This window comes from Impatiens glandulifera, chromosome 1 (genome assembly GCF_907164915.1).
Source record: "Impatiens glandulifera chromosome 1, dImpGla2.1, whole genome shotgun sequence".
Classification (NCBI taxonomy): domain Eukaryota; kingdom Viridiplantae; phylum Streptophyta; class Magnoliopsida; order Ericales; family Balsaminaceae; genus Impatiens; species Impatiens glandulifera.
The window spans coordinates 128399759-128420759 of NC_061862.1; the positions used below are offsets into that span (position 1 = coordinate 128399759).

General features: G+C 35.0%; 1 protein-coding gene across 1 annotated transcript; it reads left to right on the top strand.

The window, feature by feature from the left end:
* Positions 1 to 18123: 18123 nt before the first annotated feature.
* On the top strand, positions 18124 to 19191 carry LOC124942994. The gene has a single exon (XM_047483564.1). The coding sequence runs from the start codon at positions 18124 to 18126 to the stop codon at positions 19189 to 19191; it is 1068 nt and encodes a 355-aa protein (XP_047339520.1).
* Positions 19192 to 21001: the final 1810 nt, after the last annotated feature.

Genomic DNA, 21001 nt, shown 5'->3' on the forward strand with positions numbered 1-21001 from the left:
TGGATAGAGAAGAGGAAGATTCTAAGGAATCTAAGGTATTGGATTTCTCTCTAGAAGATTTTTCACGAGATGACCTAGTGGCTGCACTAAATGATATGGTCTCAGAGTATAAAAATTTATCAGTATCTCAAAACAAAACAAGCTCAGAATCTGAAAATGATGAACCATCTTTTTCTCAAACCTCTGAGGCAAAAGTTTTTGAAAATATGGATGGGCTTTCTTCTGAGAATGAAATGCTCAAGGAAAAGATTCAAACCTTTTCTTCTGAAAACCTACGCTTAACTTATATTGTAAGTTCTTGGACAAGGTCTGGAGAAGCTGTCAAATATCAGATTAGTCTATTGAGGCCTGCTGGATGTAAATTTGGTCTAGGATTTGATAACAATGACTCAGACAAGTCCTATAAGAAGTTAAACTCAACAACTGACAAGATTAAGTTAATAAGCTTTGTCAAAGAGAGCTTAACTGATAATAGAACTTATCTAAGTTGTGAGGAGTTAACCTTAAAGGATGAGATAACTTATGTTGCACCAATAGTTAGCTGGTTGAAACTTAAGTTAGATGAAGATAGCGAGTCTAGTAAACCAAAACCTGACAATAAGTCAAGGAGTTTTAAAATAAAACCATCATGTAAAGTTAAGGGATCAGTGGCTAGCAGGAAGTTGTCTGTTAAGTCAAAATCATACGCACTTATTACTACACAAAGTGGGAAGTCCTTCAGAATAACTCAAATATGGATTACAAAGGGACTAATTGATCGAGGACCCAAGTGAATGTGGGTACCAAAATTTGTAAATATTTTCTTTTGTAGGTGATACAGGAAAGCTGCAGAAAGGAAGATTGGAGGATAATCTTCTTAAGATGTGTTCTAAAGGATCAACAGTGTCTCATGCCACTTCAAAGGTCTATGTGTTTTCTCTTTTTAAAATATTTTTGGTCTTAAGGACCTCAAAACATTTGTTTATTTTTTTTTTAAATTTGAAAGGGAAATTTATTATATAAATAAATATGCACGCAGACTAAAGCTTTAATCAGTATATAAGACGAGGATGTCTAAAAAAAGCAAGTACTTGGTCGTATACAGACTTACACAGTCTAATGTGAAATGTCTTGGTGAAAAACTTACGCGGTTAGACGTCGAAGTCTATTAGACGTTTAGATGTTTATAAGACAAGAGTAGTTGGATTCTCACGTCTAACCAAACACACGTCTAGTACGTGTTGTTCACACGTAATTAGACGTCTACGTCTAATAGATGGATAGACATCTATAAGACAAATGATTAGACGCCTGCGTCAAATAGACTCATGCGTCTAACAGACGTTCGATCCACATAGACGGTAGAAGTAAGTGAAACGTCTAACTACGTGTGCTATTAGACGCTTCATATTCAGATTGATTAAGGATAGCTATCCTTTATGCTCTGTTATATAACTTTCCCGCTCCAAATATTGAATAGTCAATTCCTATAAGCCTGAACATGCGTGTCTCTGAAGGATAAGGAAAATGACTAATATATCCATAAAATTAATGATGACTACCTTTGGGAAAAAGTGTCTAACATTAAGTGGTGGGTCCCCCGTGTGATAAATGTGACGGTTAAGCAATGCGACTGTTGGGATTCTATTTAAGGACATTGTGCATGTGTCAGATGCCTTTTAAGATCACAAATCTCTTAAGAATCCTAGTTTTCTCTAACTTCTCTCTAAGAAATCGCTTCATCTTCTTCATCTTTTCTCAAATGGCTAACAAGAAGATTACTCTTGGTCACTACCTTCTGCAGGTGGACTTCTCTTCAGTTTATTTTTCGATCAATAGGATGTGGTTAATATGTTCCGATCCTTGGAATATTCTGGTCTCAGAAAGTATCTCGGTGATCCATTTATGTTTACGAGAAGGAAGTTCGCAAGTTTTTCAAGTGTTGGTCAAAGAATCTATTACGGCAACTGTGAACGAATCGCCTATATCTTTCAACGAATCTGCCTATGCGGAGTTTTTTGAACTTCCATCAGAGGGTCAAAAGTTCAATCTTACTTTACCGGTAGAGACTATCATAGAGATGAAGACGGTCTTTTCAACGACAGTTCTAAGATAAGCCTAAACGGGAAGAAGAAGGCTCTAAAGCCTCATTTCATCTTATTAAATGACATTGTGGCAAAGGCTCTCCAAGGTAGAGTAGGCTCTTTTGATTCATATAGTCAGGATCGCTTTGACTATATGACTGACATTTCAAAAGGTATTCAAGTAAACTGGGCTTCAACTTTCTTTTCTAATCTCTGTGAATCGATCTATTCCAAGAACAAGGAGAATGTGATTTTCGCAGCCCAACTCAATCGATTTCTGAAGCATTTGAGTGTCCCTATGGGCGAGGGTGAGGCTATTAACCCGAGTCACATATACAAAAATTTCTCCGTGAAGAGCGCTCTTGCGAGAATGAAGCTCTCCAAAGAGATGGTATCTAGCTCTTCCAGCCAACAGACTGGTGACCGGTCGGTCACTCGTTCTAAAAGACCGGCCACTTCCGTGATGTCTACAGGGGCTAAACGAACCAAATCGATAATGGAGTTCGCGACGAGCATAAACAGCCAGAAGAGCTCCTTAAAGAAATATTCTGGAGTAGTTGACTCTAGGGCAAGAAGAAATCTTCCTCCTATTGTCGTTGTTCCTATTTCATATCTCTTCCCATCCCCCAGCCCGTTGAAGAAACCGGCTAATCCATCTAGTCCTGCTGCAGATTAGAAGAAAGTGTCCAAGGCGTCTAAAGCGTTTGATGCATCTGGTGCATCTAAGGCATCTAAGAAGACCTAAAAGGTAATCTCCACCTCTCCTTTGGCCTCTATGCCCTTTTGTGATGTTCTTGTGATGGAACAAGATTCCGGGCCGACTTTTGAGCCAGTCGGTCCAACTATTGAAAATGTTGATAGGGTCTCGTCGCTTGTCCGTCCTGAAGTGCCAGTGGTTGTTGTCGCGTTCAGTGTTATTAAAATGTTAACAGTTGTTGAGACTACTAGCATTATCCCCTCTAAAACAGAGGATACCACTATTCCAACGTGTGCTGTTGTTGTTGCATGATCTGAGTAGGGTCCTACTCTACCTATTGTCAAGCCTCTCGTGGCCAAGATTGTTGAAAAGCAATCTAATTTTATAGGGAAGGGTGTTCTGTCCGTTCTTCCATAAGGGGTGTTTCTGAAGCCTATAACCCCTTTTAAAATTATGATATCGACAAAAGGAGACCCTAGAATCAATATTCGAGAACATATGTACTTTCCTAAACTTAAACCTGATGAGGTTCTTGGAAAAGGAAAAGAGACTGTTGTTGAATCTCCTTAGAAGATATCTGAATCTTGCTGCATTTTAAGCTTGTAATGAAGTAGGTTGAACAAAAGGATACTGAGAAAATCAACATCTTTGACACTTGGGTTAATTACAGAATAGAAACTTAAAGAATGGAAGAATGTAATAAAGAACGTGAAAAAATCTTAAGATGGGCTACGACAGACGTGGTTTCTAAAGCCCTCAATCGAAAGGAACTGGTGGTGGCCAACATCATGGGGCATATCCTTTTCCCATGGTCGAAAAGTGAAAAGCCAACTTCAACCTTATGGACAAAGATGCTCGTACAGAAAAATGCTTTGAAGAGGCTGGATCTCATTATGCATAGTTATTGCACAATGGTTCTCCAAAAGGCTCACAACACAGAATCGTCTAGGTTAACTCCATTTCATGACTCTTTTGATGAAGATGAGCATATGGAAATTTTTGATGTTGATCAGTCCAACTAGAAGAAGATGAGCAGGTTGTTGCCCATCTTGTTGAAATGGAAAATGTCTCTTTTGAAGTGACGCGTCTATCGGCCCTTAAGATTGTTATTCAAACCCCTGTTTTCGGTCAAGTTGAAACTGTTCTGGATGAAGAAAAAGATTTTGTGGTTGAAGCTCTTCTATCTAATATTCAATAGAAGGAGACAGAGATGGATCCTAATACTATTTTCATGAAACCGTGGAAGAACCTTCGGTGGGAGAAGAAGAATCAACAAAGATTGCTGATAAGTCTCCTAGATCAAATATTGAGGGGAACCATTGAAGGAGACAGACTTAGAAAAGACTCCCTCTGTTGAGGGGGAACAAGATAATAAGGAAAATTCCTCTGAGGGTATTCCCTTGGAAGAATTCTTCATTCCGTGTTTTCCTGTTCCTCGATCATCTCCCTTCATTACAACTGCAAACATTGCTGATCATGTTAATGAATTACCTTTGCATTCTAACGACATCTCAAGAGGAATTCAAAAGGTATGTGCTGATATTATTAATGAAGAAGACAAATCTAAGGATGCGTCCAAGAATCCCTCTTCTCAGTCTAAGGATAAAGAACCTGAATGTTCTTTACAAGTAACCACGCACATAAGTCCTATTCGGAATGCTCCGGCTCATTCTCAAACTGTGTCCTGAATGTCTCACTCTTTTGAAGAGGCGTTTCACAGAAATGCAAGTTTTCGTATTATGTTGGATGCAATAAATTCCATCAATCTGAAAATGGCGTTATGCAATCGAGGTTGGTTAATCTTGAAAAGGGCTCGGTGTCTAGCCAAAAAGAGATGTCTTCCATCCTCGCTATTCAGAAAGAATTGGAGAAGACTATGCACAGAAACACATACGAAATCAACATTGCAAATTCCAATTACAACAAGTTTAAGAAAAGTGTGAGTAATACTCAAACAGAGCAACATGCCGAGACATAGACTCTCACTTTGGAACTTTATCAGGCCCTCATATCTTCAATAGATCTCGTTCAAGCTCAAATGGTGAAAGTATCCAGATCAATTAGTAGAGCTGAAGTATAAAGAATGGAGCATGCTGACTCTTTTGCTAGGTTTATTCAAGCTATCGAAGTGGAAGAAACCAATGCTTCTAAGGAAAGAACTCGTGTGGTACTTCCTAATGATTCTATTGTTGATAATGTTAAAATGGGGGAAGGTAGCTCAAGAGGATGCAGTTCTAGAGGTGGAGCTGTCAGAGGAACTTCTAGAGGAACCCGATCAGAACAAAAAGTTGGTGAAGAGGATGAAGAAGGTCTAAGACCAAGAAAGAAAAGCTTCGGTTGTGGAAGCGATAGAGGCGGTGGAAGTGGAGGCGGCCGAGGTGCTGCCACTCGTTATCTCAATCTCCTAACTGGAAACTCTTTGAATGCGGAAGATGATGATGCAAACGTGAAAAGGGAAGGACCATAAATCTCTTTCCTTGCTTGTCTCATTTTCATTTTAAAACTTATAATTTAAAAAGTTTTCCTGGTTTTTAACTTATGTTGGGAAATTTTTGTGAATCATTTTGATCGTAGTTGATGAGTATCTACAATAGTTTATTTAAGATTGCATGGTTTTAACTTCATCAAAAGGAAAACTTTTTCAGGATTAAATTAACTCAACTGATTTTGATCATTTAGCTTAAAATATCAAAAAGGGGAAACTGTTGGGAAACTATTGGGAAAACTAAGTAAAAAGTTAATTAACAGAAAAGTGCTAAATATTAATCAATTAAGTTTTGATGATGTTTTGATATGAATGAAGCTAAGTCGTCTAATTGTTTCTATGCAGGTGCATCAGTTTTGGCTAATTTAGATAGGGTCTAAGCAGGCTAATAAGACGTGATACGTAGTTAGACGTGCTAGTCTATTAGATATGTATTTAGACGTGCTAGTCTAACAGATACGTAGTAAGACGTGTCAGTCTAACAGATACGTAGTTAGACATGTCAGTCTAACAGATACGTAGTTAGACTTGTCAGTCTAAAAGATATGTAGTTAGACGTGCTAGTATAACAGATACGTAGTTAGACGTGTCAGTCTAATAGATACGTAGTTAGACGTGTCAATCTAACTAATACGTAGTTAGACGTGCTTGTCTAACAAATACGTAGTTAGACGTGCCAGTCTAACAGATACGCAGTTAGACGTGCACGTCTGATAAATACGTAGTTAGACGTGCAAGTCTAACACATACGTAGTTAGACGTGTCAGTCTAACAGATACGTAGTTAGACGTGTTAGTCTAACAGATATGTAGTTAGACGTGCTAGTCTAACATATACGTAGTTAGACGTGCCAGTCTTACATATACGTAGTTAGACGTGCCAGTCTAAAAGATATATAGTTAGACGTGCTAGTCTAACAGACACATAGTTAGACATGTTAGTCTAACAGACACGTAGTTAGACGTGTCAGTCTAACAGACATGTAGTTAGACGTTACAAACTAACAGGAACATAGTTAGATGTGGGAATTTAACTCCTTCAGATCAGTTTGAAGGGATATGAAGTTAGACGTTGCAATCTAACTCTATTAGACGTTGCAGTCTAACTCCATTAGACGTGGTAGTCTAATGGAACTCGCTATTAGATGTTGGTGTCTAACTCCCTTAGACTTGGCAGTCTAATGGAGCACGTTTATTTCCCCACTTCAGCAACCGTTTGAAGTTTACATATGTCTACCCACGATTAACTAGTTGTACGTTACTCTTGCTCCACTTTCTCTTGCAGACTAGTACGCCAGCTATTTGCAACAAATGAATGAACGCCACGTACGCAAAGAATCCTCCCACTACTTGTTCAGTTCATGACAGTTGTAGAAGGATATCCCGCGCACTACCGTTTAGTACGGCCACGTTCCAGAAGCACAGAGTCTGATGTACTTTTTCCTTTAGGCGACCATCCTATGGGCGCGTGCCATGTGTCCAGGAAGAAAATTCGACCGTTGGTGTCCTTGTACTACAAATAGACGATCAAGGACAACGACCGAATCACTGGTTACGCTGCTCATTTTTCTACAATCTTACTCATCTACTCTTGCACTTATTGATTGTACATCTTTTCAAGTTCAAGAGAGAATCAAACACTGTTTAGCTGAGAGATATTATTGATCATATTGTAAGTTTCTTAGAGTGTTATTTATTCCGTGAGTTGTATATGATTCAAAGAAGTTTAGTGAAATCCTTCTGGTTGTTGAAAGAAGGGGTGACGTAGGAGAGCTAGTTCCGAACATCTATAAACAACTTGATGTGTTCTTTACTTTCAGTCCTTTCAATCTTCTCGGTTCAAAGCTTCAAAACCAAACAAACATTTCCGCACTTGAATCGTTTTCAAGAGTATGTGAAGGTTTGCGAAGAATAGAAAAAGATATTAATCCCTAATAGGATTTCTATCATTCCGTTTATCCGAAATTGTTATCAATAGTTAGACCCCGTCTCTATTGATTACATTGTTTCTATCACACACACATTCTAATTATAATCAAATACAACCTCTTATACATCCAATCATTATCAAACACAAACTTATACTTGTAAATTCAATCACAATCCCTATACTTGGATATTTGCACATAATTTTTATGCTTAGATAATTAAACAAGATCCATAAACTTAGTAACCAAAACACCACTTAGAAAAGATAAAAGAAATTAGTGAAGAAGGAACTACCGAGAGATTTGAATCAAATCTTTCAGTATTTGCTTCCAAAACTGACAGTTTTACCCCCATTTCTTTACGATTTGGCCTTAACTACTCAGAAATTCTCAAAATTCTACGAAGTGGCCAATACTGAAAGAATTATCATTTTCTTTCGCCTTTACCCTTAAATACCGAAAGATTTGATTCAAATCTTTCTATATTTGATTATTTAAAATATCATAATTAATAGATTTAAACCTGATTAATTTTATTATTAAGAAAGTAAACATAATCATATACTTAGAAATTAAACAAAACGCCTACACATACAAACACAATCCATACACACACATTCTAATTATAATCAAACACAAACCTATACTTATAAATTAATTCACAATCCTTATACTTAGATATTGATACACAATTTATATGCTTAGATAATTAAACAAGATCTTTATACTAAGAAACCAAAACACCACTTAGAAAAGGGAAATCAAATGAGTGAAGAATACCATTACCGAAAGATTTGAATAGATTTGATTCAAATCATTCAGTATTTTGGGAGAAAAACCGAAAAATTTAGTTTATATCTCTCCGCATATCCACTTCAGAAAAACCCAACACTTAGAATTTTTTTTATGTTTATTAATGGTCAAAACCGACAAATTTAGAATAAATCTCTCGGCATGTCCCCTCCAGAAAAACCCAAACACTTAGATTTTTTTCCCTTTTTTAAAGAGTCAAAACCGATAGTTTTATTAATGTTTCGGCATTTCCCCTCTAGAAAAACACAAACACTTAGATTTTTTCCTTGTTTTTTTGAAAGGGCTAAAACCGACAGATTTAGTTAAGTCTTTAGGCATTTCCCCTTCAGAAAAATCTAAACACTTAGATTTTTTCCCTATTTTTTTAATGTTCCAAAACCAATAGATTTAGTATAAATCTTTCGGATTTTCCCCTTCTAAAATCCCATTTTTTGGAAGAATCCAAAGCCGATAGATATAGACTATATATGTCGACATTTCATGACTATACCGGCAAGCTAGTAGCACCTATTGATGGCATATTTCTTCCTTTTGATATGTATACGGAAAGATTTATATATTTTTCGGAAAATATGTTTCGGTAAAACCCCCATTTTTACTAGTGCATATTGAGCTAATATTGTCTAATTTCCAAAAGAGTTCGGGCTTCCAGAGTTGAATTCGTAGATGTCCAAAGTCAATTAATTGGGAGAGAGTGAAGAAAAACTTAATGATGAAGAAAAGGTTGATCATGGAAATTTCATAAGGTTGAGTTTATTAGAAGAGAGTTTTGCGAGACAAATGTCAAGGGTTAATTAACTTTCACTCGGTGACAAAAACACTTCTTTTGAGAAACAATTTTTATAGGCTCAAGAATGATGATGATGAGTCACAAGAGAAGAAGTCAAGGAATTTTTGTTCAACATTAATGGGAACAAGAACCCATGCCATAACAGATTCAATGCTCAATTCTTTAAAGAAAACTTATTGGTTTTGGGTCACGATGTCACATAAGGGGTTTTAGAATTCTTCATAAATAGAAAAATGCTTAAACAGTGGAACACTAAAGTTTTGACCCTAATTCCCAAACCCACGGTTGCTAAAAAAGTTCAAGATTTTAGACCAATTTCTTATAGTAATTTATTTAAAAAATTATTTAAAAAATTCATTTAAAACGCTTTAAGAATGTCATTGGTAAGATTGTCAGTCTAAATCAGTATGCATTTATCCCTAGTCAAACTATTTCTCATAATATTATGCTCATGTAGAATCTTTTTAAAGGTTATGGGAAAAGAAAAATATTTCCGAGAATTACTTTCATAATTTATATAAAAAAGGCCTTTGATTCGGTTAGATGGGAAGCCATTCGGGATTTCATGTTTGTATTTGGTTTTATTATGATTTTTATAGAATGGATTTTGCAATGTGTTTCTACCTCTCATTTTGTAGTTAGCGTAAATGGCATCTACAAAGCCTATTTCAAAGGTAAAAATAGAGTGAGATGGGGAGATCCCCTCTCTTCTTATCTTTTTGTCATCAACATGGCGATCTTTGAGAACATCTTTACAATGCTCCAAAAGAATCGACTATACCACTTCCACTCATTTTGTGAGGAGAAAGAGATTACCCACTTATGCTTTGCTAACGACATTTTCATCCTTACACACGTGGACGTTAATTGCATCAAAACTAAAAGGTATGCACTAACATTTTTTCTGAGGTTACAAGTTTGACAATTAACAAAAACAAAATATTGGCATTCTATGGAGGCATGAAGGAGGACATGAAGGCGAATATTTTTAGCATCATGGGCGCTTTTCAGTCAAAAACTTTGGAATCCCACTTACACAAAAACATATACAAATTTCACATTGCATACCATTGATCGAGAAGGCAAATAACACAATTTCATGATGGGAAGAAAGGAAACTCACGCATGTTGGAAGGATCGAACTAGTTAATAGTGGCGGTTATGGGAATCATAGGATATTTGGCACAACAGACTATTCTCCTAAAGAAAGTAATGAAAGAATTAGATACACTAATGAGGAACTTCTTAAGGGGAAACAATCACTTGTACAAAAAAGGCCATGTAGCGAGTAAACATAGCGATTGGTCTAAAGGACAATCGCTATTATTAATGTTGTAATGATTGGGTTTAAATCCAATTGTTATTTCACTGATAATAGCAATTGTATTTGGTTTTATTATGATTTTTATAGAATGGATTTTGCAATGTGTTTCTACCTCTCATTTTGTAGTTAGCGTAAATGGCATCTACAAAGCCTATTTCAAAGGTAACAATAGAGTGAGATGGGGAGATCCCCTCTCTTCTTATCTTTTTGTCATCAACATGGCGATCTTTGAGAACATCTTTACAATGCTCCAAAAGAATCGACTATACCACTTCCACTCATTTTGTGAGGAGAAAGAGATTACCCACTTATGCTTTGCTAATGACATTTTCATCCTTACACACGTGGACGTTAATTGCATCAAAACTAAAAGGTATGCACTAACATTTTTTCTGAGGTTACAAGTTTGACAATTAACAAAAACAAAATATTGGCATTCTATGGAGGCATGAAGGAGGACATGAAGGCGAATATTTTTAGCATCATGGGCGCTTTTCAGTCAAAAACTTTGGGATCCCACTTACACAAAAACATATACAAATTTCACATTGCATACCATTGATCGAGAAGGCAAATAACACAATTTCATGATGGGAAGAAAGGAAACTCACGCATGTTGGAAGGATCGAACTAGTTAAGAGTGGCGGTTATGGGAATCATAGGATATTTGGCACAACAGACTATTCTCCTAAAGAAAGTAATGAAAGAATTAGATACACTAATGAGGAACTTCTTAAGGGGAAACAATCACTTGTACAAAAATGGCCATGTAGCGAGTAAACATAGCGATTTGTCTAAAGGACAATCGCTATTATTAATGTTGTAATGATTGGGTTTAAATCCAATTGTTATTTCATTGATAATAGCAATTGTATTTGGTTTTATTATGATTTTTATAGAATGGATTTTGCAATGTGTTTCTACCTCTCATTTTGTAGTTAGCGTAAATGACATCTACAAAGCCTATTTCAAAGGTAAAAATAGAGTGAGATGGGGAGATCCCCTCTCTTCTTATCTTTTTGTCATCAACATGGCGATCTTTGAGAACATCTTTACAATGCTCCAAAAGAATCGACTATACCACTTCCACTCATTTTGTGAGGAGAAAGAGATTACCCACTTATGCTTTGCTAACGACATTTTCATCCTTACACACGTGGACGTTAATTGCATCAAAACTAAAAGGTATGCACTAACATTTTTTCTGAGGTTACAAGTTTGACAATTAACAAAAACAAAATATTGGCATTCTATGGAGGCATGAAGGAGGACATGAAGGCGAATATTTTTAGCATCATGGGCGCTTTTCAGTCAAAAACTTTGGGATCCCACTTACACAAAAACATATACAAATTTCACATTGCATACCATTGATCGAGAAGGCAAATAACACAATTTCATGATGGGAAGAAAGGAAACTCACGCATGTTGGAAGGATCGAACTAGTTAAGAGTGGCGGTTATGAGAATCATAGGATATTTGGCACAACAGACTATTCTCCTAAAGAAAGTAATGAAAGAATTAGATACACTAATGAGGAACTTCTTAAGGGGAAACAATCACTTGTACAAAAAAGGCCATGTAGCGAGTAAACATAGCGATTGGTCTAAAGGACAATCGCTATTATTAATGTTGTAATGATTGGGTTTAAATCCAATTGTTATTTCATTGATAATAGCAATTGATCATTAGACCAATCGCTAATACCTTGATATAACGACAATTTGTTAGAAAACCAATCTCTATAAACCTAATAAAAACTACAAAAAGAGGCGCAACGTTTTACGGCCTTTTTGAAGTGTGAGTAAATATTGGATAAGTAACCCATCACTATTCAATATAGGTTTAATTAACACATCTCTCCTTTGCTTTTCCTTTCTCCTTTTCCTTTCCGAAACCCTCTCCCCCTTGACATCTCTTTCTTCTCTTTTTCTCTCCAATATCCATCCTCGACCAGAACCAAATCCAATCTTCATTTCTTCTCCTCGGCTAGAACCAGAAATAGAGAGAGAAGTGAAATCCTCTACCAAAACCAAATCCTATCTCCATTTCACTCTTTTAGAGTTTTTATTCTCTGTAGGAAGATCCAGTTTCTGCCTCAACTAATGAGGAAGATCCAGTTTCGAAGAAACGCCGAGTCCTTAAAGTTCTATGGAAAGGTAAGAATCCTGGCGAGCCTCACATCCTCACCGTCAATTGCCCCGATAACCGTAGTATCCGCATATTCTCTCATCGCACTCTATTCCCGTTTATCGTGGGGATACAAAAGAATGATGATTATCAAATCAGATTAGATCTCTCTATAAACACAGAGGTGAATCAGCTACATTAAAATCGCTGTAATGGAAACAACAACTTCTAGCTCCACCGACGTTGATAATCACTCCAATCAAAAAATCATATGTATATGCTCTTAACGAAATCAGGTATGTTCGATCCACTGAACTCTCTTTCACTCTTAGATCTGAATTTCGATACATGATCTATTTCTGTTTTTTTTAAAATGAGAACGAAAAAGCTAGATTCATAAACCTGGTCAGTCGTTATCTCAAGTAAGTTATATGACATTTGCGCTTATCGATCTGATTCATCATGCCTCTATATTGCGGTTTTGTAAATGATTCATATATTAATGTTGCTTAACCAAATCTATCATCATTTTGATTTGTTTATATGTTTTCGTCCTTGCATGACTCGTAATTTACCAAATTTATGTCGTTTTTGTTAAATTAATATGAATCAATCAATTGTTTCTACATATTCATTTTTGCTTAATTGATTAACAATTGTTATTTGGATTATAGACAAGATCTTGTTATTCGCTCCCATTTTAGATCTAACTAACTATAGTATGATTATCATTTCGATTAGATTTTGTGTGATAGAGAAATGTGATTTAAATCTATTCGTGAATTGCTTTATTCAAGTGGTGAAGAACAACATATTGACTGGAGTAAGATCCATACTCCCATTTCTGAAGTAGTCGTTCCATACGACATCTTAGATCTTATTCCTAATGGTAATTCCTTAGTTTCTTTTTGTTTCTATTGTTGGAGTGTTTTATGTTGGGGAGATTTCAGTTCCCTATTTCTTACTTGAGGAAATTAAGAAGCTTTTGGACAAATTAGTCGTTTTTAAACATAATGGACGACTCGGAACAACAATGGGATGCACTGGTCTTAATTATGAATTTAACTACTTTTTTCATTTCATTTTGGTGTATATTATCCTTTACAGCTAGACATATACTATGCTCTTCTCATGTTATTGGTGATATTTGTATCTGAATCCTTGTTGTTTATGAAAGATTGATTTTGGATAGTGTATATTTGATCTATATGGGAAATTGTCCTCTGCTTTTCAAAACATAACAACTATGACCCTGATAATCTTTATTAAAATTTGTTCTGATAGTGACGTTCAAAATAGAATAATTCTATTTTTTGGGGAAATATAATAATTCTATTTTATGAGCTGTTGCTGGAGCACTTCATTTGTAATATGATTCTTATACAATTTTGAAAATGTCTAGAATAAGGTAAGATGCATTTGTAAATTGTAGTATGATAGAAAAATTAAGTAAGTTAATTTTAAACGGCCAGAAAACTAAATTAATCACAACTCTCATGTGCAGAAACAGATTAAGTCGTATAAACCGGCTGGAGACCGCATAAACTGGCTGGAGAATATACAAAAGTAATCCGGCTCTAGATGATCAAGTCATGATCAAGAGGAACCGGCTTCAACACCTCAACCAGACCGCCTAGCAAGAAGGTTCTCAATCTTAGCCGGATCATATTATGAGAAGATCAACCGGAAGTTTTGAAATACAAGATGACGTAATATGACGAAATAGATGCTTCTTGGGAAAATGCAAGAAGATAAGATCCGGATCAGAAGCATGCCATAAAAACAATGATGATCTGCTTATCCGAAGATCCGAATCAGACAGCCGGAAGGTGCATGTTTGACACGTGTCCAAAACTGCAAACCGGGGACGTCATCAATACTTGACCGGTGTATGCATGATTGCCAAGTGTCAGAGAGATGAAACGTGCACGCAACATCTCTGAACCGGCGTGGTTTCAAACTGACCAATCCTACAGTGAGAGAAGAAGATAACCGTTAGGATATCATTCACTATAAAAGGAAGACGAAAGGTCTTCATTAAATGGGTACGAAAAATATTAAGAGAGAGAAAGAAATCTCACGCGCGATCCTAAATTGTTGTTTCATTTACCGAAAGCATTGTTGCTATATTGTGTTATTGTATTACATCGGAGTGAAGTGGTGTAACCGGCGAGTTAGGCTCGTCCGCATTGTGAGTGTTATAACATTCAAAGTTAGTGAAGATCCTTCGCATAATCTGAGAAGAAGGGTGACGTAGGAGGGGTTGCTCCGAAAATCCATAAAAAATATTGTCTTGTGTCTTTTACTTATTTCCTGCTTACCTACTCTAAAACCGAACTATTACTAACCGAAACATAATCCTTAATCAGAACCGGTCTATTCATATTCCTTAACTGACTCCATACAAACATCATCCAATCCTTGTGTGTTGCTTCAAACTTAAATAGACATTTCCGCCCTTGAACCCGGTTCAAGAGTCTGACAGTTTGCGTAGTGTTAAGAACGGTTTTAGTCTTTAATCGGACTATCACCAATCAGAGTGAGTGTGTTGTGTGAGCGGTCAACCCTTCTTAAACCGGAACCCCGGTCCTCCAAGGGTGACCCCGATCCTAACATAGTAATATATATGTATATATATACTTGTATCCAAATAACCCTTCATCAACGAATGTCTGATTTTGTTTAAACAGGCTTCTTACGGTCGATTATGTCCTATAAAGAAAGGTACACGTGATCATCTTGACATGCTCATTCAATAAAAGAGTGATGATAAGATTATGGATCCTGAGAAGCAGAATACATTGTGTAAGGGGTTGAAGAACGAGATACTTCATCCATTGTGCGTGATTACTGTAAACCATGGACCTAATATAGAACTATTGGTTGTCAATCTAGTTGAACAATCAGGAAAATGAATTGAAAGATTTTTTCAATTATTTTGAAGGATGTTGTATGTTAAAATGTATGTATAAAAACACTATTCTTGCTAAAAGAATAAAATTATAATAATTTTTTTATTTTTTTGCTAAATGAAGTGGCGATTGATTAAGAAGCCAATCGCTATAGGCCTATAGCGATTGGTTATCTACCAATCGTCGTTGTCAATTAAGGCAACAACTAGAAGACTTCTACCAATTGAGAGCGATTGGCATATGACCAATCATTATAGGCCTATAGTGATTGGTTTGGATGTTAATAGCGATTGATTTATCTCTCGCTATATGGTCTTTTTTTACTAGTGAAAGGAAGAAGAGGTAAGAAAGTTAAGTGGACTACCTTATGTGAGCTAGAGGAATAAGGTGAAATTAGACTGAAAACTGCATCGAATGGAATAAGGCGCTGACATACAAACATCTTTGGTCCATTGAACGTACACAAGAATCACTATGGATTAAATGGGTTCGCATTCGATTTATGAAATAGGAGACATGCATATGGACAAGCAAGATAAATGAAGGAATGGGTTGGTCTTTGAAGAAAATTCTAAAACATAAAGATAGTATTGCATCATTATTCGATATTTGCTTGGGTGATGGAAGTGGCACAATGTTCTAGCATGACCCTTGGTCTAAAGATCATCCACTAATTCTAAGGAGAAATTCAGAGGAGTACGTTTGAGGAGAGACTACTTAGCTTCCAAGGTTAGAGATGTAAGAGATGGGCAATAGAATTTGCTCCTTAGACAAATACCAAAGGACAAAGGATTCTCAACCACATCAACAACATTCAATTTCATGAAATAGATGACATACACTAGTGAAAGGCTTAAGAAAATGAGATCTTAAACTCCAGCAAGGTGTGGAATGTAATTCGGGATAAAGAATAGACATTTGGATGGGCTCCTTTGGTTTGGTCAACTAAGGTAATTCCGAGACATCAATTCATTCTCTGACATACATTTATGGAAAGATTAAATAAAAAGGATCGGATAAGGAAATATATGGAAATCCCGGATGCAAGATGTTTATTGTGTGAAGGAAGCGATGAGATGATTGATAACTTATTCAGTTGTTGCCCATTTGCTTTGGAATTATTGAAGAGATTTGCTAAGAATATGGAATTGGCCAATTTTCCAAGTGAATGGAAGGATATAAAGGAAGCTGTTATACTCAAGGCAAAAGGTAAAAGATTCAACTCAAATACCTTCAAATGCGACTTTGGTTCAATTGTATATCATATTTGGCGAGAACGGAATGCAAGAGCATTTTCAAGAGTTAGTAAAAGCATCGAAAAGATATGGGAAGACATTGTATTTGATTGCAGCTCAAATATGAAAACGTGTAGACGTGTTCCTACAAGTGAGAAAAAACTGGAGCCTATGTAAAAGCTAGAAAATTTCATACAATGAAGTCACTCAACTTGAAAACTTTAAGGTGAGATAAAACTCTAAAACTATTTGTGTGTTTGTAATAATTCAGTAGACTTGTTTTCCTTTAAAAATTATTTTTAGGCCTGTCTAGAATGATAAAAATAATGCTATTGTTTTTTTTCTTTTGGGTTTTTTTTTAATAAAATGACGTTAAGCCATTTTAAAAAAAATATATATTATCCAATTTTTAAAGTACTAGAAGCTTGGTTGATGATTGTTTCTTATATATTCAAAAATTAAAGTTTTTGGAATGGCTATGTAAAGAACTTGCTACTTAATTAATTTAAGGTATTGGGAGATACACAACACATTTAAGGTATTGATATTGGGAGATACACAACACATATGCAACCTCTAGATGTGGTTTCTCTTACACTAATAAATTTAACACATCATATGGATATTTTAATTAAATATAAATATAAGTAATAATTTTTGAATTTAAGAGTATATAAAAAATGATGAATTTTGTTATCCACTCAAATGTTTTTGAAATATTTTTACAAACTTGATTCTTAATTTAAGATGTCAAGAGATAGACTTACATATTTTTTTATATGTTGTTTCTCTTAAATTAATAAGTTTTAACTCTACTTAATTCATTATAGTAGTTTATGTATTCTTTTGAATAGAAAAAGAAATAAATAAAATGTTTTAAATAAAGTATTCAAAAATAAATATTGAATTGTTAGCAACTAAAATGTATTTTTTTAACATATAATATTGTGTAATTTTTAACTTTTATAAAGTAAGGTAGCTCGGTTGAATGTGTTGTTTGTCGTATTACATATAAAGAATGTTTTTGAAATGTCGCTTTAATGAACCTTATATTTAGTTTGAAGATATTTTTGGAATGCTTATTTAAGATTTTCACAATTTTTAGTTGTCGTTTCTCTAAATCTAATAGGTTTAAAATTATTTAATTCATAAGTATTTTATGTATTCCTATAATTATTTTTTTCTACATTCATTTTTGTTTGTTATTAAACTTGCAAATTCATTATACAGTCTTTTTTTATGATTCTTGATTTTTAAATAAATTTATTATATTGTTACAAAAATAAAAGATATTAATTGGCATAGTCTATGTCCTCCATTATTACCATTACACTTTTTCCTTTTTTTCTTAGTATAGATAAACATTAATAAAAAAAATATTAAGGTACTTTGATTGAAAAGTAAAAGTCATTTTGAGTATTTTCATATATAGTTTGATTTGTGTAATTTTAACACAAATCTTATTTGTAAATTTAAATAAAAAATAATTCAAACTCCCTTCATGTACAGGTAGGATGATATTATTTGGGAATCATCAATTAAATATTTATCTAGTAGGAATCTTTAGTATTTATATAAAAAATATCTTTATGGTATAATATCATTTCATCTAGATATCTCTTACATTAATGCTCTTAAACTCTTTAGTGTATATATATTGTAAAACAACTTAGTCTCTTCTCACATATCATTTTCCTTCTTAAGTCGAGAGAAAAATATTTGTAGCATCCTAGTTGATAACAAGAAGATGACCTACAAGCCAGAAACAAGGGAACACTTATGCGATGTTTTGATCGTGAAACCCTTGAATGAGGGAAGTCCGATTGTTGACATTGATTTGGTGACAATGCAGCCCCATGTCAATGATGATAAGATGGTTGTCAGTCATGAAGTGATGGAGGGAGACGATGTTGGTGTGGAAGGTCAAACCACTAGATCTTATACGATTCATAACATGGAGCCCTTGAATGAACACAACCCGGTTGTTGACCCTAATGTGGTGCTAATATTGCCACATGAGGTTGATTTGAAGAAGAAAGCCATACAAGAAATGGCGGAAGAGCAGTCTTTGAACACGGAGGGTGGCCAAAGTGTTGGCTCTAGTGTGTTGGATTCCTCCTCAACCTTGGAGGAAAATCAGGTGGAGCTACCTTCTCAAAAAAGGTCTTTCTCTTGCGACTACTGTAATCTATCTTTCTCGAATTTCCATGCTTTGGCAGGGCACCAAAATGCCCATAGGCGTGAGCGTGAACTCATAAAAAAACGCAAGTTATCTGAGATGGGCAGGTATAATTGGTCCCCTCCTCTGGCATACCCTCAATACCCTTACACCCATCACCATTCACCAATGTTTTCTTCCGCATCAAACAGATCTTCTCCATTAAGGTTAAGATACACTAATAGGCCATCTTCTTCAGGTTTACAAATGGGCCCTTATACAAATGGGCCTCCATTTAATGGGTCAAACAATCGTTATGGATCCACTTTTGGGTCCTTTTCTAGAACAGGATCCCCAATCATGCCTCACAACTATGTGCTTCCACAGCCACTCTATTCAGGTAGGTTTAGGAGTTTTGGACAGTTTCATGCAAACATTAATATTGGTGGTACTGGTACTGGTAGTGGTAGTGGTAGTGGTGGAGGCAACAACATCAATGTTGCACCACCATTTAGGTTCCCGGGAAGTAGTAGTAACAATGGAGGAGGTGTGTCGAGCTATCTTTCAAAACCACTGGATGCAGGTTTTCTGAAACTTGGTAATGGACCTGTGGAAGGTGATGGTGGAGGTGAACTTGATTTGGATCTGAAACTTTGAAGGATGTCATGATTTTGGATCTGAAACTTTGAAGGATGTCATGATTTTGGATCAGTTTGTTTGTGAGTTTTGTTTTTAGTTTTTCATATCTTTCATTTTTTCTAGTAGTTTTTGTTGTTGTTTAAGAAGAATGATGTTGAACAATTATGATTGCATTTCTTAATTTGTAGCTTTTATGGACTTTTAATTTATTAAATGGTATGTAACATGTTTTTGGATTTTAATATAATAGGGATGATAAGGGAGTGAATTTGGGAGAGTGAATGAGGGAGTGAACAATGTATCACTACATCACTGATTAAAAAATGAGTAAAGTGTGAGGAGAGAAAATTTGTTAATTTTTCAACGAATAAGATTGCGCCATGTCATTCACTCTCTCATTCACTCTCCCTATCATTTCTATTTCAATTCCCAATTCAAACAATCTTGTGAATTCAAATCATCATTTGAAATATTAATTAATTTCCCTTCACTTAAATTATTGCTCAATTTTATAATCAATGAAATCTATAATTCATATTTCAAAATGAAATAAGCCAAGATTAATCAAAATGGTTCAATCAAGATCTATGACTAGACTTAGTCTAGGATAAGTCAAGTTATTGTTTAACAAACATATTAAAGCACCCTTAAAAGTGCGGCTTATTATGTTATATCATAATATTGTGTTAGACTTTAAATTATGACCGAGCCTTTCAAGTTCTTTAATTCAAGAAACGGGTTTTTGATGTTCGGGACCGATGGTGGAATTCAACACTCTAGCGCAGCGGACATAGAATTAGAAGAGAATTCGAGGTTAGGGGAGAGAAGAGCCGAGGGGGAGGAGAGAAATACCACTAGATTACACCTAGCGGTCCAAGAAGGAGGAGGAGGGCCGAGAGATAACTTAAACACCAAGTTCCAAAATATTCAATTCATAGCCCCAAAAAGTGGGGTGGATATCACCATTTAAAGAGGTTGGTTTGCCTAAGAGTATTCGGTTACAACAAACTTTCAAAATAACATAATTCAGTTTAAGAAATAAGAGAGAGAAAGTAAACAAAACAGAATTATTCCTTAAAAAACATAAACTGGCCCATATGGACACTTGGGCCGAGAGACGGGTGCATAAAATATTTTAGGACCGAGGTTTTTGATGAGAAGACCGTAACATATTGTTACACTAGTAGATATCAAAGATAATAACTAAAGAAAATAGAGAAGATATGATTTTAATTTCTAAAGAAAATAATTAAAGTTACCTCCATCCTAGCTAAATACAAAGACTCATGAAGTTCAAATGGTGTACATAGTTTAAGAATTATTTGTGTCCCAAGCTCACACACTAGAGGGACAAAAAGTAGCATGTAAGTTCCATATATCATTCAATATCTTAAGGCATATTTCTCAACATTAATGCATGAAAACCAAAAATACAATCAAGCCAATGTAAATGGTAAATAGCAATTAGTACTAATATTGAATTAAATCTCAAAAATAATGTATTGACCTTATCATTAAGTATCTATCAGAGTTATACAGGTTAGGAAATTTGCTATATATATATATACATATATATATATATATATACATATATATATACATATATATATATATATATAGTATATGAATTAGAGGCCTAGCTTAATTATTTTTTATATAAATTTTAGAATGGCTTGCGTCAATATTTTTTCAATCCAAAAAAAGGGAAAGAAGTTTTTGGTTTGTTAATGAATTTATCTCAACAACTTCCACTAGGAAACAAAATTATTCTTATTACATACAAGAAGGCTTACACAAAGTAATTTTTTCAATTAATGGTTTAGTTATA